Genomic DNA, 23,309 nt, shown 5'->3' on the forward strand with positions numbered 1-23,309 from the left:
GACCTCCTCTCTAACAGACAGAACTGTCAGAGTTACAGTCCCATCCAGGCCTGGATCTCCTCTCTAACAGACAGAACTGTCAGGGTTACAGTACCATCCAGGCCTGGATCTCCTCTCTAACAGACAGAACTGTCAGAGTTACAGTACCAACCTATCTATACCTGTAGTCCTATGTGTGTCTCTACACCTGTAGTCCTATGTGTGTCTCTACACCTGTAGTCCTATGTGTGTCTCTACACCTGTAGTCCTATGTGTGTCTCTACACCTGTATGACTGTGTGCAACCAGCCCCAGGTCAATAATACATTATTCTATACCTTCGTTATTCTCCATGTTCCTTTTATGACATGGGGTTTTCCAGTAAACCTGCAGCACACTGATGAACTCTAATGAGATGAATCCAAAGGTATCAGTTGTTTTCTGCCAGCTGTAGCTCTCCGGTGAGAGGAAGTCATTATAACGTTTCACAGTGTGCTAGTTCACTCTGATCTAAGACAATCACCTAAAACATCAGTGATGCACACACGTGTTGGCTGTTTGATGTGTCTTTCATCATTCCAACCATCACAGCCTGGCTCTGTGAAGATCAGCCTGGCTCTGTGAAGATCAGCCTGGCTCTGTGAAAATCAGCCTGGCTCTGTGAAAATAAGCCTGGCTCTGTGAAGATCAGCCTGGCTCTGTGAAAATAAGCCTGGCTCTGTGAAGATCAGCCTGGCTCTGTGAAGATCAGCCTGGCTCTGTGAAGATCAGCCTGGCTCTGTGAAGGTCAGCCTGGCTCTGTGAAGATCAGCCTGGCTCTGTGAAGATCAGCCTGGCTCTGTGAAGATCAGCCTGGCTCTGTGAAGGTCAGCCTGGCTCTGTGAAGATCAGCCTGGCTCTGTGAAGATCAGCCTGGCTCTGTGAAGATCAGCTGGATAAAGAGTTTTCTCGCTGAATAGCAACTGAATTGCGTTTAGGGATGTGGAGTTCTGTTTTTGTTCCTTTGTAGTTGAAGCAAACACAGATGTTCTGTAGCGTTGGCACGGTGATAAACACTAGAGAGAGGTGGGGGGGGGGGGGGGGGGGGGGTGTAAACAACAGACTTGTTTACAGCCACTGGAACCATCTAATCTGTGTGGTTGAGTTTTTATTTGACATGTGCAAGGAGAGCTAATCGCTCTGTGGTCAGATGGAGAAACATGGATGGCTTCCCAGATGCTGATTCTGGTCCACGGCTTTAGGCAGATGATTATTGAAAGAAGGATTTTGTTCTCTCGTAGCTGTTCTCTACTGGGAAGATCAGCGGGACCAAAGCAGCGAAGCTCAAAGCCAGTTTCAGCCTGCTCCATGACACCTTGAAAAGGTAAGTGATCTCATCTCTCCCTGTCCATAGACGCTCCTTACATGTTTACATGGATAACACAAGCCACTCTGTATGAGGATTGGACTGGACCTGTGCCATATTATTGACCCATCAGTACCTGTTTAACATGACCCATCAGTACCTGTTTAAAATGACCCATCAGTACCTGTTTAAAATGACCCATCAGTACCTGTTTAACATAACCCATCAGTACCTGTTTAACATGACCCATCAGTACCTGTTTAAAATGACCCATCAGTACCTGTTTAACATGACCCATCAGTACCTGTTTAACATAACCCATCAGTACCTGTTTAACATGACCCATCAGTACCTGTTTAACATGACCCATCAGTACCTGTTTAACATGACCCATCAGTACCTGTTTAAAATGACCCATCAGTACCTGTTTAAAATGACCCATCAGTACCTGTTTAACATAACCCATCAGTACCTGTTTAACATGACCCATCAGTACCTGTTTAAAATGACCCATCAGTACCTGTTTAACATGACCCATCAGTACCTGTTTAACATAACCCATCAGTACCTGTTTAACATGACCCATCAGTACCTGTTTAACATGACCCATCAGTACCTGTTTAACATGACCCATCAGTACCTGTTTAAAATGACCCATCAGTACCTGTTTAACATGACCCATCAGTACCTGTTTAAAATGACCCATCAGTACCTGTTTAACATGACCCATCAGTACCTGTTTAACATGACCCATCAGTACCTGTTTAACATGACCCATCAGTACCTGTATACACTGAATATACAAAACATTATGAACATGATATTGTTTCCATGACAGACTGAACAGGTGAATCCAGGTGAAAGATATGATACCTCATTGATCCACTTCAATCAGTGTAGATGGAGGGGAGGAGACAGTTTAAATAAGGAGTGTTAAGCCTTGAGACAGTTGAGACATGGATTGTGTCTGTGTGCCATTCAGAGGGTGAATGGGTAAGACACAAAAAGTGCCTCTGAACAGGGTCTAGTAGTAGGTACCAGGAGGACCGGTTTGTATTGAGAACTGCAACGCTGCTGGGTTTTTCAAGCTCAACAGTTTCCCGTGTGTATCAAGAATGGTCCAGCACCCAAAGGACATCCAACCAATTTGACACAACTGTGGGAAGCATTGGAGTCCACATGGGCCAGCCTCCCTGTGGAACTCTTTAGACACCTTGTAGAGTCCATGCCCCGACACATTGAGGCTGTTCTGAGGGCAAAAGGGGGTGAAACTCAATATTGGGAAGGTGTTCTTATTGTTTTGTAGACTCAGTGCATAACTACCCTTGGACGCCTAGTTGAGGTGAAAGTCTGGTCCCTACCAGCATCTGTGTCTGTGTGCCACTAGGACCTGTGTGATTCCCCTCCTACCTGAGGGTGATGAGCTGAGCCAGCTGACCACATCTCTGCCCTGTCATATGACCCATAAGTACCTGTGTCTGTCTGTGACTCCCATCTCCACACCCCAGCTCTCAGCAGTCAGAGACCTGTCTGTGTCTGTCTGTGACTCCCATCTCCCCACCCCAGCTCTCAGCAGTCAGAGATCTGTCTGTGACTCCCATCTCCCCACCCCAGCTCTCAGCAGTCAGAGATCTGTCTGTGACTCCCATCTCCCCACCCCAGCTCTCAGCAGTCAGAGATCTGTCTGTGTCTGTCTGTGACTCCCATCTCCCCACCCCAGCTCTCAGCAGTCAGAGATCTGTCTGTGACTCCCATCTCCCCACCCCAGCTCTCAGCAGTCAGAGATCTGTCTGTGACTCCCATCTCCCCACCCCAGCTCTCAGCAGTCAGAGATCTGTCTGTGTCTGTCTGTGACTCCCATCTCCCCACCCCAGCTCTCAGCAGTCAGAGATCTGTCTGTGTCTGTCTGTGACTCCCATCTCCACACCCCAGCTCTCAGCAGTCAGATATCTGTCTGTGTCTGTCTGTGACTCCCATCTCCACACCCCAGCTCTCAGCAGTCAGATATCTGTCTGTGTCTGTCTGTGACTCCCATCTCCACACCCCAGCTCTCAGCAGTCAGAGATCTGTCTGTGTCTGTCTGTGACTCCCATCTCCCCACCCCAGCTCTCTGCAGTCAGAGATCTGTCTGTGTCTGTCTGTGACTCCCATCTCCCCACCCCAGCTCTCAGCAGTCAGAGATCTGTCTGTGACTCCCATCTCCCCACCCCAGCGCTCAGCAGTCAGAGATCTGTCTGTGTCTGTCTGTGACTCCCATCTCCCCACCCCAGCTCTCAGCAGTCAGAGATCCGGCTGCTGCAGGAGGCCAAGCGGTTCAGAGCAGAGCTGGAGCGCCAGCAGAGAGATCTGGAGACGGCTGAGCAGTTCCCTGAGGGGCCGGACACAGAGGTCAGCCGTATGAGACAGCAGCTCCTCAAGTTCCACAATGACCTGCGACAGGCAGAGGAGAGGGACTACCAGATGAACTACCAGCTAGAGTGGTGAGGACACACACACTGACTAGAGCCTAGCGTAGAGAGAGAGAGAGATTGTTTGTCTGTCTGTGTGTGTGTGTGTGTGTGTCTATCTGTCTGTCTGTGTGTGTCTGTGTGTCTATCTGTCTGTGTGTCTGTCTGTCTGTGTGTCTGTCTCTCTGTGTGTCTATCTGTCTGTGTGTCTGTCTGTCTGTGTGTCTGTCTCTCTGTGTGTCTATCTGTCTGTGTGTCTGTCTGTCTGTGTGTCTGTCTGTCTGTGTGTCTGTCTCTCTGTGTGTCTATCTCTCTGTGTGTCTGTCTCTCTGTGTGTCTGTCTGTCTGTGTGTCTACCTGTCTTTGTGTCTGTCTGTGTGTCTGTCTGTCTGTGTCTGTCTCTGTCTGAGGTTAAGGCTATGCCCAGCTCTTGAGCCACTTTAGTCCAGTTAGTCCTGGAAGTGGTATGTGCGGCATGTAGCCCAGGGGTAAGAGCGTTGGGCCAGTAACTGAAAGGTCACTAGTTCGAATCCCTTAGCGACAAAGTGAAAAATCTTCCATTGTGCCCTTGACAAGGCACTTAACCCTAATTGCTCCAAGGTTGCTGTTGATAATGGCTGACCCTGGCTGTGACCCCAGTCTCTGAGGGTGTCTCAGGGGGATATGCAATAAACACATTTCCATTTCACACACGCGTATAATGAAACAGGACAAATATAACCCAATGATTCATTATTATTAGGTGTGCCTCTGGCTGTAGCCAGCTGTGTCACTAGTCTCCTCCACTTGTTCTCAACAACACTCCTGTCCTTGTGTCCGAAAGGTCAAGCACGCCTCCGAAACACAGCACGGAAAAGAACGCCGCTGTCCTCTCTCTGCACAACACACACAGTTAGAAAGGCCACGGAGAGGCCATTGGAACATTGCTTAGCAACTGATGAAACAAGCTTGTGTAAAAAACTAAGAAAGAGGACATGAAAGGAAAGGTCTCTTCATCAGTCATTTAATCAGCAAGGACTAGAATACGGCCCTGGCTGTCCCAAATGGCACCCTATTCTCTATATAATGCACTACATTAGACCAGGGACCATAGGGCTCTGGTCAAAAGTAGTGCACTACATAGAGATTAGGGTACCATTTGAGACGTACACTATGATTCACCAGGGACGGGGCCTAGAACACATTGTTCCTGAAGATATGACCTTCCTATCTGTGGGTAAATGATATTCACATTGTTCCTGAAGATATGACCTTCATATCTGTGGGTAAATTATATTCACATTGTTCCTGAAGATATGACCTTCGTATCTGTGGGTAAATGATATTCACATTGTTCCTGAAGAAATGACCTTCCTATCTGTGGGTAAATGATATTCACATTGTTCCTGAAGAAATGACCTTCCTATCTGTGGGTAAATGTTGTTCCTGAAGATATGACCTTCCTATCTGTGGGTAAATGTTGTTCCTGAAGATATGACCTTCGTATCTGTGGGTAAATGTTGTTCCTGAAGATATGACCTTCCTATCTGTGGGTAAATGATATTCACATTGTTCCTGAAGATATGACCTTCCTATCTGTGGGTAAATGATATTCACATTGTTCCTGAAGAAATGACCTTCCTATCTGTGGGTAAATGTTGTTCCTGAAGATATGACCTTCCTATCTGTGGGTAAATGTTGTTCCTGAAGATATGACCTTCGTATCTGTGGGTAAATGTTGTTCCTGAAGATATGACCTTCCTATCTGTGGGTAAATGTTGTTCCTGAAGAAATGACCTTCCTATCTGTGGGTAAATGTTGTTCCTGAAGATATGACCTTCCTATCTGTGGGTAAATGTTGTTCCTGAAGATAAGACCTTCCTATCTGTGGGTAAATGTTGTTCCTGAAGATATGACCTTCCTATCTGTGGGTAAATGTTGTTCCTGAAGATATGACCTTCCTATCTGTGGGTAAATGTTGTTCCTGAAGATAAGACCTTCCTATCTGTGGGTAAATGTTGTTCCTGAAGATATGACCTTCCTATCTGTGGGTAAATGTTGTTCCTGAAGATAAGACCTTCCTATCTGTGGGTAAATGTTGTTCCTATTGTTAAGATGAGAAGGCCTACAGCAGTAATTGAAATATGAGGCTAAATGAAAACCATTGCCTACATTGCATTCTGACTAGATGTTGTAATGAACTCGGCTGTCTCTTGTTGTATATTATCTTGTGGATGCGTATAGCTCTGACAGTCCGTTTGGCAGCCTCCTCTCTTCCCCTGGTGAACTACCCTCCATACGACAGACAGATGCTCACTGGGAAGATATGTCTTCAGATGTGCAATGTTAAGCCCTTGATCCCAAGCCAGACAGATAAACAGGAATTCAACTGTCAGTCATTTTAGCTTCAAATGCATTATTTACAGATGACCAGGAAGCAACACAAGTGCTGTGAAAGTAGCCTGGAGGGCTGTCTATCCACCCAGCAATTTCTCACTGAGGATATTTTATAAGTGTCAGGAATGTAATATCTACCACTGGACTTACATACCTGAACCCTGTTAACAGTTGACCTCAGTTGAACCTTCCACATAGTAGCAACCACTGTTTCACTCAGATGTTGCCAAGAAACTCTCAGAATTTGACCAACACTTTTCTGAAAGCAATACATATTTTCAGTATGGCTACATGGCTATATTTCCCTGCCTGTTTTTATCAACTGAGTTACAGTAGAACCCTGGTCGTCTGTCCTCCACCACTGTGTTAGGGGGTTGAGCTAAGGCTGAGGCAAGGTTACTTGAGCCTATTGCACAGCCACTTGTTTCCTAAGCTTGGCGTCAACGTTGGTCACTTTTTCATCTTCTCTGTATTTCTGAGAATGTATGTTCAAGTTCCTTCCTCTTGTTCCTTCCTCTAAATCAGGGGTGTCGACATCGTTCCATGGAGGTCCTAGTGTCTGTGGGTTTTAGGTTTTTCTTTTTAATTAAGACCTAGACAACCAGGTAAGGGGAGTTCCTTACTAATTAGTGACCTGAATTCATCAGTCAAGTACAAGTGAAGAGTGAAAGCCTGCAGACACTCGGCCCGCCGTGGAAGGAGTCTGACACGTGCTGTAAATGATGCCATGTCTGTTTACAGTCTCACAGAAGAGAAGCTTTGCCTGGAGAAAGAGTATGAGTCTCAACCCAAACCAGTTGTAAGTATCTCAGTGCAACAGTCACAGATTCATCTCCCGTTGATAGTCATTCACGTGATCTGTCCCATCATACACCTGGCACCACAGCATGACATTCCTTCGTGTCACCTACAGCAGTAAATCCCTCATTTAGAAGCAGAGAAATGACACACACAGTGAGAGGACAGAGAAACAGACGGTGTCTTCGCCTCGAGGCATCCTTGTCCAAATGCTTGATTGATGAGGCTGGCTTCTTGACGGTTCAGTCTCCTCGTTGTCACTGGGTTGTGGTACCATACATGGTTCTGTGTCTACCACTAAGAGAGGCCCGATCATTGATCTAATGATATTTTACATTACTCCTTTAATGAACTTGTTATTACAGTTGGTTTGGTTACAGTTAAATAGTAGTTACTTTTTAACACCCAGTACAGCTACACTATAATCACATGGATGTATATAATCAGACTCCCAGGAAAGTCACGACCCAGCTATTACCTTTGATATCCCCTTCAAGTAGCTGGCACAGTACTGTGTGTGTGTGTCCATGATTTGCACTTGCATGAATGTGTATTTGTGTCAATGTTGATGTATTTTGTATGTACCACAAGCCATTGCTTCTGGTGTGTCCTCAGGAGCTGGAGAAGCGTGCGAAGACCCTGAAGGACAGCAGTGAGGAGCTGAGGAAGGAGGTGTCTCAGAGGAGACAGGAGATACACAGCCTGCTGGAGGACATGGAGGCCAGACACAAACTGATGACCAGGGAGCAGAGAGAACTGGACCACAAGAAGGACAGCATAGTAAACAACCAGGTGACAGGTTGGAGCGGGCAGAGGGAGGGCAGAGGGTGGTAGAGGGAGGGCAGAGGGAGGGCAGAGGGTGGTAGAGGGTGGTAGAGGGTGGTAGAGGGCGGGTAGAGGGTGGTAGAGGGTGGTAGAGGGAGGGTAGAGGGTAGTAGAGGGAGGGTAGAGGGTGGCAGAGGGAGGGTAGAGGGTGGTAGAGGGAGGGTAGAGGGTGGCAGAGGGAGGGCAGAGGGTGGGTAGAGGGTGGTAGAGGGAGGGCAGAGGGTGGTAGAGGGAGGGCAGAGGGTGGGCAGAGGGAGGGCAGAGGATGGTAGAGGGTGGGCAGAGGGAGGGCAGAGGGAGTGGCAGAGGGAGGGCAGAGGGAGTGGCAGAGGGAGGCAGAGGGTGGTAGAGGGAGGGCAGAGGGTGGTAGAGGGAGGGCAGAGGGAAGACAGGGGGAGTGTCAGAGGGAGGACAGAGGGAGGGCAGAGGGAGGACAGAGGGAGGGCAGAGGAAGGCAGAGGGTGGTAGAGGGAGGGTAGAGGGTGGCAGAGGGAGGGCAGAGGGTGGTAGAGGGAGGGCAGAGGGAGGGCAGAGGGTGGTAGAGGGTGGTAGAGGGTGGTAGAGGGCGGGTAGAGGGTGGTAGAGGGTGGTAGAGGGAGGGTAGAGGGTGGTAGAGGGTGGTAGAGGGAGGGTAGAGGGTGGCAGAGGGAGGGTAGAGGGAGGGTAGAGGGTGGCAGAGGGAGGGCAGAGGGTGGGTAGAGGGTGGTAGAGGGAGGGCAGAGGGTGGTAGAGGGAGGGCAGACGGAGGGCAGAGGGTGGGCAGAGGGAGGGCAGAGGATGGCAGAGGGAGGGCAGATGGAGTGGCAGAGGGAGGGCAGAGGGAGGGCAGAGGGAGTGGCAGAGGGAGGCAGAGGGTGGTAGAGGGAGGGCAGAGGGTGGTAGAGGGAGGGCAGAGGGAGGACAGGGGGAGTGTCAGAGGGAGGACAGAGGGAGGGCAGAGGGAGGACAGAGGGAGGGCAGAGGGAGGCAGAGGGTGGTAGAGGGAGGGTAGAGGGTGGTAGAGGGTGGCAGAGGGAGGGCAGAGGGAGGGCAGAGGGAGGTAGAGGGTGGTAGAGGGTGGTAGAGGGCGGGTAGAGGGTGGTAGAGGGTGGTAGAGGGAGGGTAGAGGGTGGTCGAGGGTGGTAGAGGGAGGGTAGAGGGTGGCAGAGGGAGGGTAGAGGGTGGTAGAGGGAGGGCAGAGGGAGGGCAGAGGGTGGGTAGAGGGTGGTAGAGGGAGGGCAGAGGGTGGTAGAGGGAGGGCAGAGGGAGGGCAGAGGGAGGGCAGAGGGTGGCAAAGGGAGGGCAGAGGGAGTGGCAGAGGGAGGGCAGAGGGAGGGCAGAGGGAGAGGCAGAGGGAGGGCAGAGGGAGGACAGAGGGAGGGCAGAGGGAGGACAGGGGGAGTGTCAGAGGGAGGACAGAGGGAGGGCAGAGGGTGCTAGAGGGAGGGCAGAGGGAGGGCAGAGGGAGGGTAGAGGGAGGGCAGAGGGAGGGTAGAGGGAGGGCAGAGGGAGGGCAGAGGGAGTGGCAGAGGGAGGGTAGAGGGAGGGCAGAGGGAGGGCAGAGGGAAGGCAGAGGGAAGGCAGAGGGAGTGGCAGAGGGAGGGCAGAGGGAGGGCAGAGGGTGGTAGAGAGGTGTTAGAGAGTGGTAGAGGGTCAGTCTTGTGTTTAAAACAACATAGAGAAGGGCATTATCTACCATTGAAGTAGAAGAGGTCATAAGTCTTCCTATAATGTCCTTCTCTACGGTGTGTTGTCTTGTGTCACCAGGCTGAGTTGGCCCAGCTTCTGTCTGTTCCTGGCCAGTTGGGGAAGGAGATTGAGAGGATCAACAGGAAAAAGATGTACGTAAGATGTGGCTGGCTATGAATTCATGTATTGGTGATGTGCTATACATAACCTTCATAACTAACTCTGTAGCTACTAAAGCAGGAAGTAAGGCCATGTTCATGAGTCATGGAAGGGAGACTCCCAACATAAATCTTGAACCAGTCCAAGGTTTTTTGGGGCACCTACCAAGAGTAAATGGCTAACCCTACAGACCAATGTCTCTGTCAAAACTGTCTGGAATGACATCTTTGCAGGCTGTTTTGCTCGCTGGGTTAAGCCTACAGTCTACCAGCCTGGTGTCATGTTTGTCTTCCTCTGTGGTGGCCAGGGAGGTTGAGAAAAGTAAGGCGGCCCTAGACGAGCAGCTGTCTGAGGTGGCGGCTCTGCAGAAGATGACAGAGGCCCGCTGTCGCTCCCTGGAGGAGGAGAAGAGGGAGGTGAGGAGGCAGGTGGAGGGGCGCAGGGCACACCTGGAGGCTGCCGAGAGGGAACACAGCATGCTGCAGAAAGAGCAGGAGATGACCAAGGAGAAGGAGGTCATTATGATGGGACAGAGGTACAGGACTGGCGGCAGACAATGTCCATGTATCTAGAGCAGCATCTGTATGCAGCGATAGTACATACAATTGAAGTCGGAAGTTTACATGCACCTTAGTCAGTTCCTGACATTTAATCACAGTAAAAATTCCCTGACTTAGGTCAGTTAGGATCACCACTTTATTTTAAGAATGTGAAATGTCAGAATAATAGAATAATTATTATTATTATTTATTTCAGCTTTTATTTCTTTCATCACATTCCCAGTGGGTCAGAAGTTTACATACACTCAATTAGTATTTGCTTGCATTGCCTTTAAATTGTATAACTTGGGTCAAACGTTTGGGGTAGCCTTCCACAAGCTTCCCACAATAAGTTGGGTGAATTTTGGCCCATTCCTCCTGACAGAGCTTGTGTAACTGAGTCAGGTTTGTAGGCCTCCTTGCTCGCACACGCTTTTTCAGTTCTGCCCACACATTTTCTATAGGATTGAGGTCAGGGCTTTGTGATGGCCACTCCAATACCTTGACTTTGTTGTCCTTAAGCCATTTTGCCACAACTTTGGAAGTGTGCTTGGGGTCATTGTCCATTTGGACCAAGCTTTAACTTCCTGACTGATGTCTTGAGATGTTGCTTCAATATATCCACATCATTTTCCTCCCTCATGAAGCCATCTCTTTTGTGAAGTGCACCAGTCCCTCCTGCAGCAAAGCACCCCCACAACATGATGCTGCCACCCCCGTGCTTCACGGTTGGAATGGTGTTCTTCAGCTTGCAAGCCTCCCCCTTTTTCCTCCAAACATAACGATGGTCATTATGGCCAAACAGTTCTATTTTTGTTCCATCAGATCAGAGGACATTTCTCCAAAATGTACGATCTTCGTCCCCATGTGCAGTTGCAAACCGTCGTCTGGCTTTTTTATGGCGGTTTTGGAGCAGTGGCTTCTTCCTTGCTGAGCAGCCTTTCAGGTTATGTCGATATAGGACTTGTTTAACTGTGGATATAGATACTTTTGTACCTGTTTCCTCCAGCATCTTCACAAGTTCCTTTGCTGTTGTTCTGGGATTGATTTGCACTTTTCTCACCAAAGTACGTTCATCTCTAGGAGACAGAACGCCTCTCCTTCCTGAGTGGTATGATGGTTGCGTGGTCCCATGGTGTTTATACTTGCGTACTATTGTTTGTACAGATGAACATGGTACCTTCAGGCGTTTGGAAATTGCTCCCAAGGATGAACCAGACTTGTGGAAATACATCCACAGGTACACCTTCAATTGACTCAAATTATGTTAATTAGCCTATCAGAAGCGTCGAAAGCCATGACATAATTTTCTGGAATTTTCCAAACTGTTCAAAGGCAGTCAACTTAGTGTATGTAATCTTCTGACCCACTAGAGTTGTGATACAGTGAATTAGAAGTGAAATAATCAGTCTGTAAACAATTGTTGGAAAAATTACTTGTGTCATGCACAAAGTAGATGTCCTAACCAACTTGCCAAAACTATAGTTTGTTAACAAGAAATTTGTGGATATCAAGTCACCAAGGCGAGACCCAAATGCAGACACAGAGGGCAGATGGTTGGAGTCTTACAATGTTTAATTAATCCAAAGGGGAAGGCAAGAGAATGGTCGAGGACAGGCAAAAGGTCAAAACCAGATCAGAGTCAAGACAGGCTCGAGGTCAGGGCAGGCACAATGGTCAGGCAGGCGGGTACAGAGTCCAGACAGGCTCGAGGTCAGGCAGGCGGGTACAGAGTCCAGACAGGCTCGAGGTCAGGGCAGGCACAATGGTCAGGCAGGCGGGTACAGAGTCCAGACAGGCTCGAGGTCAGGGCAGGCACAATGGTCAGACAGGCGGGTACAGAGTCCAGGCAGGCTCGAGGTCTGGGCAGGCACAATGGTCAGGCAGGCGCGTACAGAGTCCAGGCAGGCTCGAGGTCAGGGCAGGTAGAATGGTCAGGGCAGGCAGAATGGTCAGGCAGGCGGGTACAGAGTCCAGAACAGGCAAGGGCCAAAACCAGGAGGACTAGAAAAAGGAGAATGCAAAAAGCAGGAGAACCGGAAAAACGCTGGTTGACTTGGAAACATACAAGACGAACTGGCACAGAGAGACAGGTAACAGAGGGATAAATACCCTGGCACAGAGAGACAGGAAACACAGGGATAAATACACTGGCACAGAGAGACAGGAAACACAGGGATAAATACACTGGCACAGAGAGACAGGAAACACAGGGATAAATACACTGGCACAGAGAGACAGGAAACACAGGGATAAATACACTGGCACAGAGAGACAGGAAACAGGGATAAATACACTGGCACAGAGAGACAGGTAACAGAGGGATAAATACCCTGGCACAGAGAGACAGGAAACAGGGATAAATACACTGGCACAGAGAGACAGGTAACAGAGGGATAAATACCCTGGCACAGAGAGACAGGAAACACAGGGATAAATACACTGGCACAGAGAGACAGGAAACACAGGGATAAATACACTGGCACAGAGAGACAGGAAACACAGGGATAAATACACTGGCACAGAGAGACAGGAAACACAGGGATAAATACACTGGCACAGAGAGACAGGAAACACAGGGATAAATACACTGGCACAGAGAGACAGGAAACACAGGGATAAATACACTGGCACAGAGAAACAGGAAACAGGGATAAATACACTGGCACAGAGAGACAGGAAACACAGGGATAAATACACTGGCACAGAGAGACAGGAAACAGGGATAAATACACTGGCACAGAGAGACAGGAAACACAGGGATAAATACACTGGCACAGAGAGACAGGAAACAGGGATAAATACACTGGCACAAAGAGACAGGAAACACAGGGATAAATACACTGGCTCAGAGAGACAGGAAACACAGGGATAAATACACTGGCACAGAGAGACAGGAAACACAGGGATAAATACACTGGGGAAAATAAGCGACACCTGGAGGGGGTGGAGACAATCACAAGGACAGGTGAAACAGATCAGGGCGTGACAGTGGAGTGGTTGAAAATTAATGACTCCAACCTAAGTGTATGTAAACTTCCGACTTCAACTGTACATAACACTGTTGATACATTGTTTATTGTATCACTGCCTTCTCCTGAACATATTTTATTGCGTGAGGTAAATCCCTGGATAGTGATGTTCCCACCATCTTGTTTTCAAGAGTTCCCAACAGAATGAACAACAATGCATAAAAAAACTAAATGTTGGAGCCACATGCACAGAACAGACAGAGCTTGATGTGTCCAGTAAGAGTCAGAACATTTTCTAATTATCCCACATTCATTTTGACATGGTTTTCAATCATTGGATGCATTAGGTTGTATTGTCCCCATTAGTCCAGATGCTGTCTCTCAGAGCCCCCCACTGGGACCTGTCCTGCAGGGCCTTTACTGTTTCTCCCCTCTGGCCGTAGCACAAGGACGGCACAAAAACCCATTCCACTGTAACTAGACTGAGATGGGAACCATATGCAGCTTCTCTATCTTACTGGTTCTATGTAGGTTTTGGCAGATATAAGGGGACAGTGCTGTGGGGAACAATGATAATGGGGTTTTCCTATGAGTTCTCTCTCTCTCTCTCTCTCTCTCTCTGTCTCTCTCTCTCTGTCTCTATCTGTCTCTCTCTCTCTTTCTCCCTCTCTCTATATTTCTCTTTCTCTCTCTCTCTCTTGCTCTCTCTATATCCCTCTCTCTGTATCTCTCTCTCTCAGTATCCCTCTCTCTCTTTCTCTCTCTATATATTTCTCTTTCTCTCTCTCTCTCTCTGTATCTCTCTCTCTCTCTGTATCTCTCTCTCTCTCTCTCTCTCTCTCTCTGTATGTCTCTCTCTCTCTCTCTCTCTCTCTCTCTCTCTCTCTCTCTCTGTATGTCTCTCTCTCTCTTTCTCTCTCTCTCTGTATGTCTCTCTCTCTTTCTCTCTCTCTCTCTCTCTCTTTCTTTCTCTCTCTCTCTCTGTATGTCTCTCTCTCTCTGTATGTATGTCTCTCTCTCTGTGTCTCTCTCTGTATCTCTCTCTCTCTCTCTATATATATATATATAGATGTATATTTTAGATGTATATTTTATATATACACTGCTCAAGAAAATACATGGAACACTTAAACAACACAATGTAACTCCAAGTCAATCACACTTCTGTGAAATCAAACTGTCCACTTAGGAAGCAACACTGATTGATAATACATTTCACATGCTGTTGTGCAAATGGAATAAACAACAGGTGGAAATTATAGGCAATTAGCAAGACACCCCCAATAAAGGAGTGGTTCTGCAGGTGATAACCACAGACCACTTCTCAGTTCCTATGCTTCCTGGCTGGTGTTTTGGTCACTTTTGAATGCTGGCGGTGCTTTCACTCTAGTGGTAGCATGAGACGGAGTCTACAACCCACACAAGTGGCTCAAGTAGTGCAGGTCATCCAGGATGGCACATCAATGCGAGCTGTGGCAAGAAGGTTTGCTGTGTCTGTCAGCGTAGTGTCCAGAGCATGGAGGCGCTACCAGGAGACAGGCCAGTACATCAGGAGACGTGGAGGAGGCCATAGGAGGGCAACAACCCAGCAGCAGGACCGCTACCTCCGCCTTTGTGCAAGGAGGAGCAGGAGGAGCACTGCCAGAGCCCTGCAAAATGACCTCCAGCAGGCCACAAATATGCATGTCTGCTCAAATGGTCAGAAACAGACTCCATGAGGGTGGTATGAGGGCCCGACGTCCACAGGTGGGGGTTGTGCTTACAGCCCAACACCGTGCAGGACGTTTGGCATTTGCCAGAGAACACCAAGATTGGCAAATTTGCCACTGGCGCCCTGTGCTCTTCACAGATGAAAGCAGGTTCACACTGAGAACATGACAGACGTGACAGAGTCTGGAGACGCCGTGGAGAACGTTCTGCTGCCTGCAACATCGTTGGGGGGGGCGCACAGCCCTCCATGTGCTCGCCAGAGGTAGCCTGACTGCCATTAGGTACCGAGATGAGATCCTCAGACCACTTGTGAGACCATATGCTGGTGCGGTTGGCCCTGGGTTCCTCCTAATGCAAGACAATGCTAGACCTCATGTGGCTGGAGTGTGTCAGGAGTTCCTGCAAGAGGAAGGCATTGATGCTATGGACTGGCCCGCCCGTTCCCCAGACCTGAATCCAATTGAGCACATCTGGGACATCATGTCTCGCTCCATCCACCAACGCCACGTTGCACCACAGACTGTCCAGGAGTTGGCGGATGCTTTAGTCCAGGTCTGGGAGGAGATCCCTCAGGAGACCATCCGCCACCTCATCAGGAGCATGCCCAGGCGTTGTAGGGAGGTCATACAGGCACGTGGAGGCCACACACACTACTGAGCCTCATTTTGACTTGTTTTAAGGACATTACATCAAAGTTGGATCAGCCTGTAGTGTGGTTTTCCACTTTAATTTTGAGTGTGACTCCAAATCCAGACCTCCATGGGTTGATAAATTTGATTTCCATTGATCATTTTTGTGTGATTTTGTTGTCAGCACATTCAACTATGTAAAGAAAAAAGTATTTAATAAGAATATTTCATTCATTCAGATCTAGGATGTGTTATTTTAGTGTTCCCTTTATATTTTTGAGCAATGTATATATATCTCTATTTGTTAGAGGTATGCTGGACATCAATACAGGCCACTGCATCATGGAAAGGAAGACCGTGCATGAGAACCTGGCACGAAATCAGCGTGAGAGGGACCGGCAGCTCAGAGAGCTGAAGAAGGTGGAGCTGCAGCTCAAACAGGCCCAGGATGCGCTGGTCTACACTCAGCTACTGCATGACAAGACCAAGTCTACAGTTAGTTCACAGTTCACGCACTAACACCAAACAGGCCCACAGTGTTCTGGTCCACACTCAGCTACTGCATGACAAGACCAAGTCTACAGTTAGTTCACAGTTCACACACTAACACCAAACAGGCCCACAATGGTCTAGTCCACAGCTCTGCTGCACGACAAGTCAATGGAGTTCACAGTTCACACACAGCTCCTGCACGACCTCCACTTTCAATATGTATGGACTATGTAACGGTATCTCTCTCTCTCACTTTAAAATATGTTATTGTATAGATTTTAATTGGTTGGCATGTCATCCCCTCATTAGCCTCTGTGCTTCCTTGATGATGTGTCCAGAGATCCAAGTGGCAGTGACACACGTCACTCACAGGATCATAAATGTCCACATGGGACATGAGTGACAGACAGAGAGAGGAACTGGAAAAGCATCAGCAGATTTTACACCATAAAACATGAAAGACGTTGGTGTAGTGACGCATGTGGAACTTCCCCTATTATTAATGAAGGAAACCTTACACAATATAATGTTCTCCTGGTTTTATGAACTCAATCCAATTATTAATCTGTCATTATTTATTTCCTCAGTTGACTTCTGATCTGATTGAGCTTCGCCGTCTGCCACAGTTGTATAAAACACTATGCAACGGAGGGGAGGCCTGTGTCCCAAATGGAACGCTGTTCCTGACAATAGGGCACTACTGTAGAAGTCGTGCACACTCTTAGAAAAAAAGGGTTCCAAAAGCGTTCTTCGGCTGTCCCCATAGAAGAACCCTTTTATAGTTCCAGGTAGAAAGAACCCTTTTGGGTTCCAAGTAGAACCCTCTGTGGAAAGGGTTCTACGTGTAACCCAAAAGGGTTCTACCTGGAACCAAATAGGGTTCTTCAAAGTGTTCTTCTATGGGGACAGCCGAAGAACCCTTTTATGTTCTAGACAGTGTACTCTTAGAAAAAAAGGTGCTATCTATGTTTAGAGACTGTAATACTAGGAGAGGTTGTTGTTGTTATAGAGACAGGTCATATCTGTTTAGAGACTGTAATACTAGGAGAGGTTGTTGTTGTTACAGAGACAGGTCATATCTGTTTAGAGACTTTAATACTAGGATAGGTTGTTGTTGTTATAGAGACAGGTCATATCTGTTTAGAGACTGTAATACTAGGAGAGGTTGTTGTTATAGAGACAGGTCATATCTGTTTAGAGACTGTAATACTAGGAGAGGTTGTTGTTGTTATAGAGACAGGTCATATCTGTTTAGAGACTGTAATACTAGGAGAGGTTGTTGTTGTTACAGAGACAGGTCATATCTGTTTAGAGACTGTAATACTAGGAGAGGTTGTTGTTGTTATAGAGACAGGTCATATCTGTTTAGAGACTTTAATACTAGGAGAGGTTGTTGTTGTTATAGAGACAGGTCATATCTGTTTAGAGACTGTAATACTAGGAGAGGTTGTTGTTGTTACAGAGACAGGTCATATCTGTTTAGAGACATTAATACTAGGAGAGGTTGTTGTTGTTATAGAGACAGGTCATATCTGTTTAGAGACTGTAATACTAGGAGAGGTTGTTGTTGTTATAGAGACAGGTCATATCTGTTTAGAGACTGTAATACTAGGAGAGGTTGTTGTTGTTACAGAGACAGGTCATATCTGTTTAGAGACTGTAATACTAGGAGAGGTTGTTGTTGTTATAGAGACAGGTCATATCTGTTTAGAGACTGTAATACTAGGAGAGGTTGTTGTTGTTATAGAGACAGGTCATATCTGTTTAGAGACTGTAATACTAGGAGAGGTTGTTGTTGTTATAGAGACAGGTCATATCTGTTTAGAGACTGTAATACTAGGAGAGGTTGTTGTTGTTACAGAGACAGGTCATATCTGTTTAGAGACTGTAATACTAGGAGAGGTTGTTGTTGTTATAGAGACAGGTCATATCTGTTTAGAGACTGTAATACTAGGAGAGGTTGTTGTTGTTACAGAGACAGGTCATATCTGTTTAGAGACTGTAATACTAGGAGAGGTTGTTGTTGTTACAGAGACAGGTCATATCTGTTTAGAGACTGTAATACTAGGAGAGGTTGTTGTTGTTATAGAGACAGGTCATATCTGTTTAGAGACTATAATACTAGGAGAGGTTGTTGTTGTTACAGAGACAGGTCATATCTGTTTAGAGACTGTAATACTAGGAGAGGTTGTTGTTGTTACAGAGACAGGTCATATCTGTTTAGAGACTGTAATACTAGGAGAGTTTGTTGTTATAGAGACAGGTCATATCTGTTTAGAGACATTAATACTAGGAGAGGTTGTTATAGAGACAGGTCATATCTGTTTAGAGACTGTAATACTAGGAGAGGTTGTTGTTGTTATAGAGACAGGTCATATCTGTTTAGAGACTGTAATACTAGGAGAGGTTGTTGTTGTTACAGAGACAGGTCATATCTGTTTAGAGACTGTAATACTAGGAGAGGTTGTTGTTGTTACAGAGACAGGTCATATCTGTTTAGAGACTGTAATACTAGGAGAGGTTGTTGTTGTTATAGAGACAGGTCATATCTGTTTAGAGACTATAATACTAGGAGAGGTTGTTGTTGTTACAGAGACAGGTCATATCTGTTTAGAGACTGTAATACTAGGAGAGGTTGTTGTTGTTACAGAGACAGGTCATATCTGTTTAGAGACTGTAATACTAGGAGAGTTTGTTGTTGTTATAGAGACAGGTCATATCTGTTTAGAGACATTAATACTAGGAGAGGTTGTTATAGAGACAGGTCATATCTGTTTAGAGACTGTAATACTAGGAGAGGTTGTTGTTGTTATAGAGACAGGTCATATCTGTTTAGAGACTGTAATACTAGGAGAGGTTGTTGTTGTTATAGAGACAGGTCATATCTGTTTAGAGACTGTAATACTAGGAGAGGTTGTTGTTGTTATAGAGACAGGTCATATCTGTTTAGAGACTGTAATACTAGGAGAGGTTGTTGTTGTTACAGAGACAGGTCATATCTGTTTAGAGACTGTAATACTAGGAGAGGTTGTTGTTGTTATAGAGACAGGTCATATCTGTTTAGAGACTGTAATACTAGGAGAGGTTGTTGTTGTTATAGAGACAGGTCATATCTGTTTAGAGACTGTAATACTAGGAGAGGTTGTTGTTGTTATAGAGACAGGTCATATCTGTTTAGAGACTGTAATACTAGGAGAGGTTGTTGTTGTTACAGAGACAGGTCATATCTGTTTAGAGACATTAATAATAGGAGAGGTTGTTGTTGTAGAGACAGGTCATATGTTACGGTGCGTGAATGAGGACCCAAAAGCGAATTAACGTAAACAGAACTTCTTTAATAACAAAACATAGGTAGGCTCAGATGGACCGGCAGATTCCGACAGGACAGGACAAGGTTGCAGCAAACATGACGATAGTCTGGTTCAGGCATGAAAAACACAAACAAGAATCCGACAAAGACAGGAACAAAAACAGAGAGAGATATAGAGGACTAATCAGAGGGAAAAAGGGAACAGGTGGGAAAAGGGGTGACGAGGTAGTTAGGAGGAGACAAGGAACAGCTGGGGGAAAGAGGGGGAGAAAAGGTAACCTAATAACGACCAGCAGAGGGAGACAGGGTGAAGGGAAAGGACAGAAACAAGACACAACATGACAATACATGACAGTACCCCCCCACTCACCGAGCGCCTCCTGGCGCACTCGAGGAGGAAACCTGGCGGCAACGGAGGAAATCATCGATCAGCGCACGGTCCAGCACGTCCCGAGAGGGAACCCAACTCCTCTCCTCAGGACCGTACCCCTCCCAATCTACTAGGTACTGATGACCACGGCCCCGAGGACGCATGTCCAAAATCCTACGGACCCTGTAGATGGGTGCGCCCTCGACAAGGATGGGGGGGGCGGGGAAGACGAGCGGGGGCGCGAAGAACGGGCTTGACACAGGAGACATGGAAGACCGGGTGGACGCGACGAAGATATCGCGGAAGAAGAAGTCGCACTGCGACAGGATTAATGATCCGAGAAATACGGAACGGACCAATGAACCGCGGGGTCAACTTGCGAGAAGCGGTCTTAAGGGGAAGGTTCTGAGTGGAGAGCCAAACTCTCTGACCGCGACAATATCTAGGACTCTTAGTTCTACGCTTATTAGCAGCTCTCACAGTCTGCGCCCTATAACGGCAAAGTGCAGACCTGACCCTCTTCCAGGTGCGCTCGCAACGTTGGACAAAAGCCTGAGCGGAGGGGACGCTGGACTCGGCGAACTGAGATGAGAACAGCGGAGGCTGGTACCCGAGGCTACTCTGAAAAGGAGATAGCCCGGTCGCAGACGAAGGAAGCGAGTTGTGGGCGTATTCTGCCCAGGGGAGCTGTTCTGACCAAGACGCAGGGTTGCGAAAAGAAAGACTGCGTAAGATGCGACCAATAGTCTGATTGGCCCGTTCTGCTTGACCGTTAGACTGGGGGTGAAAGCCGGAAGAGAGACTGACGGAAGCCCCAATCAAACGGCAAAACTCCCTCCAAAATTGAGACGTGAATTGCGGACCTCTGTCCGAAACGACGTCTGACGGAAGGCCATGAATTCTGAAAACATTCTCGATGATGATTTGTGCCGTCTCTTTAGCAGAAGGAAGCTTAGCAAGGGGAATAAAATGAGCCGCCTTAGAGAACCTGTCGACAACCGTAAGAATAACAGTCTTCCCCGCTGACGAAGGCAGTCCGGTGACAAAATCTAAGGCGATGTGAGACCACGGTCGAGAGGGAATGGGAAGCGGTCTGAGACGGCCGGCAGGAGGGGAGTTACCGGACTTAGTCTGCGCGCAGACCGAACAAGCAGCCACGAAGCGACGCGTGTCATGCTCCCGGGTGGGCCACCAAAAACGCTGGCGAATGGAAGCAAGCGTACCCCGAACGCCAGGATGGCCGGCTAACTTGGCAGAGTGAGCCCACTGAAGAACGGCCAGACGAGTAGGAACGGGAACGAAAAGAAGGTTCCTAGGACAAGCGCGCGGCGACGGAGTTTGAGTGAGTGCTTGCTTTACCTGCCTCTCAATTCCCCAGACAGTCAACCCGACAACACGCCCCTCAGGGAGAATCCCCTCGGGGTCAGTGGAGGCTACTGAAGAACTGAAGAGACGAGATAAAGCATCAGGCTTGGTGTTCTTAGAGCCCGGACGATAAGAAATCACAAACTCGAAACGAGCGAAAAACAGCGCCCAGCGCGCCTGACGCGCATTAAGTCGTTTGGCAGAACGGATGTACTCAAGGTTCCTATGGTCAGTCCAAACGACAAAAGGAACGGTCGCCCCCTCCAACCACTGTCGCCATTCGCCTAGGGCTAAGCGGATGGCGAGCAGTTCGCGGTTTCCCACATCATAGTTACGTTCCGATGGCGACAGGCGATGAGAAAAATACGCGCAAGGGTGGACCTTGTCGTCAGAGAGGGAGCGCTGAGAAAGAATGGCTCCCACGCCCACCTCTGACGCGTCAACCTCGACAACGAACTGTCTAGTGACGTCAGGTGTAACAAGGATAGGTGCGGATGTAAAACGATTCTTGAGGAGATCAAAAGCTCCCTGGGCGGAAACGGACCACTTAAAGCACGTCTTGACAGAAGTAAGGGCTGTGAGAGGAGCTGCCACCTGACCGAAATTACGGATGAAACGACGATAGAAGTTCGCGAAGCCGAGAAAGCGCTGCAGCTCGACGCGTGACTTAGGGACGGGCCAATCAATGACAGCTTGGACCTTAGCGGGATCCATCTTAATGCCTTCAGCGGAAATAACAGAACCGAGAAATGTGACGGAGGAGGCATGAAAAGAGCACTTCTCAGCCTTCACAAAAAGACAATTCTCTAAAAGGCGCTGGAGGACACGTCGAACGTGCTGAACATGAATCTGGAGTGACGGTGAAAAAATCAGGATATCGTCAAGGTAAACGAAAACAAAGATGTTCAGCATGTCTCTCAGGACATCATTGACTAATGCCTGAAAGACAGCTGGAGCGTTAGCGAGGCCGAAAGGAAGAACCCGGTATTCAAAGTGCCCTAACGGAGTGTTAAACGCCGTCTTCCACTCGTCCCCCTCCCTGATGCGCACGAGATGGTAAGCGTTACGAAGGTCCAACTTAGTGAAAAACCTGGCTCCCTGCAGGATCTCGAAGGCTGAAGACATAAGAGGAAGCGGATAACGATTCTTCACTGTTATGTCATTCAGCCCTCGATAATCTATGCAGGGGCGCAGGGACCCGTCCTTCTTCTTAACAAAAAAAACCCCCGCTCCGGCGGGAGAGGAGGAGGGGACTATGGTACCGGCGGCAAGAGCTACAGACAAATAATCTTCGAGAGCCTTACGTTCGGGAGCCGACAGAGAGTATAGTCTACCCCGGGGGGGAGTGGTTCCCGGAAGGAGATCAATACTACAATCATACGACCGGTGTGGGGGAAGAGAGGTGGCCCTGGACCGACTGAACACCGTGCGCAGATCGTGATATTCCTCCGGCACCCCTGTCAAATCACCAGGCTCCTCCTGTGAAGAAGAGACAGAGGAAACAGGAGGGATAGCAGACATTAAACATTTCACATGACAAGAGACGTTCCAGGAGAGGATAGAATTACTAGACCAATTAATGGAAGGATTATGACAAAGTAGCCAGGGATGGCCCAAAACAACAGGTGTAAAAGGTGAACGAAAAATTAAAAATGAAATGGTTTCGCTATGATTACCAGAAACAGTGAGGGTTAAAGGTAGCGTCTCACGCTGAATCCTGGGGAGAGGACTACCATCCAGGGCGAACAAGGCCGTGGACTCCCTTAACTGTCTGAGAGGAATGTCATGTTCCCGAGCCCAGGTCTCGTCCATAAAACAGCCCTCCGCCCCAGAGTCTATTAAGGCACTGCAGGAAGCTGACGAACCGGTCCAGCGTAGATGGACCGACAAGGTAGTGCAGGATCTTGAAGGAGAGACAGGAGTAGTAGCGCTCACCAGTAGCCCTCCGCTTACTGATGAGCTCTGGCTTTTACTGGACATGAAGTGACAAAATGACCAGCAGAACCGCAATAGAGACAGAGGCGGTTGGTGATTCTCCGTTCCCTCTCCTTAGTCGAGATGCGGATACCTCCCAGCTGCATAGGCTCAGCACCCGAGCCGGCAGAGGAAGATGGTAGTGATGCGGAGAGGGGGGCAACGGAGAACGCGAGCTCCTTTCCACGAGCTCGGTGACGAAGATCAACCCGTCGCTCAATGCGAATAGCGAGGTCAATCAAGGAATCCACGCTGGAAGGAACCTCCCGGGAGAGAATCTCATCCTTTACCTCTGCGCGGAGACCCTCCAGAAAACGAGCGAGCAAAGCCGGCTCGTTCCAGCCACTGGAGG

At 48.1% G+C, this 23,309-nt stretch overlaps 1 protein-coding gene across 3 annotated transcripts in view; it reads left to right on the forward strand.

Annotated features, from left to right (window-relative positions):
- Positions 1-23,309, forward strand: part of LOC110531894 (coiled-coil domain-containing protein 146) — a 65,392-nt gene that overhangs the window by 13,760 nt on the left and 28,323 nt on the right. For all 3 annotated transcript variants that reach the window (XM_036945274.1, XM_036945272.1, XM_036945273.1), the window contains exons 3-9: positions 1,259-1,341; positions 3,594-3,803; positions 6,888-6,945; positions 7,560-7,736; positions 9,516-9,589; positions 9,904-10,131; positions 15,755-15,941. In XM_036945274.1, the coding sequence (XP_036801169.1) occupies positions 1,259-1,341; positions 3,594-3,803; positions 6,888-6,945; positions 7,560-7,736; positions 9,516-9,589; positions 9,904-10,131; positions 15,755-15,941 (1,017 nt within the window). The remainder of the gene's footprint in view (positions 1-1,258; positions 1,342-3,593; positions 3,804-6,887; positions 6,946-7,559; positions 7,737-9,515; positions 9,590-9,903; positions 10,132-15,754; positions 15,942-23,309) is intronic.

This window comes from Oncorhynchus mykiss, chromosome 15 (assembly GCF_013265735.2).
Source record: "Oncorhynchus mykiss isolate Arlee chromosome 15, USDA_OmykA_1.1, whole genome shotgun sequence".
NCBI classification, from domain to species: Eukaryota; Metazoa; Chordata; class Actinopteri; order Salmoniformes; family Salmonidae; genus Oncorhynchus; species Oncorhynchus mykiss.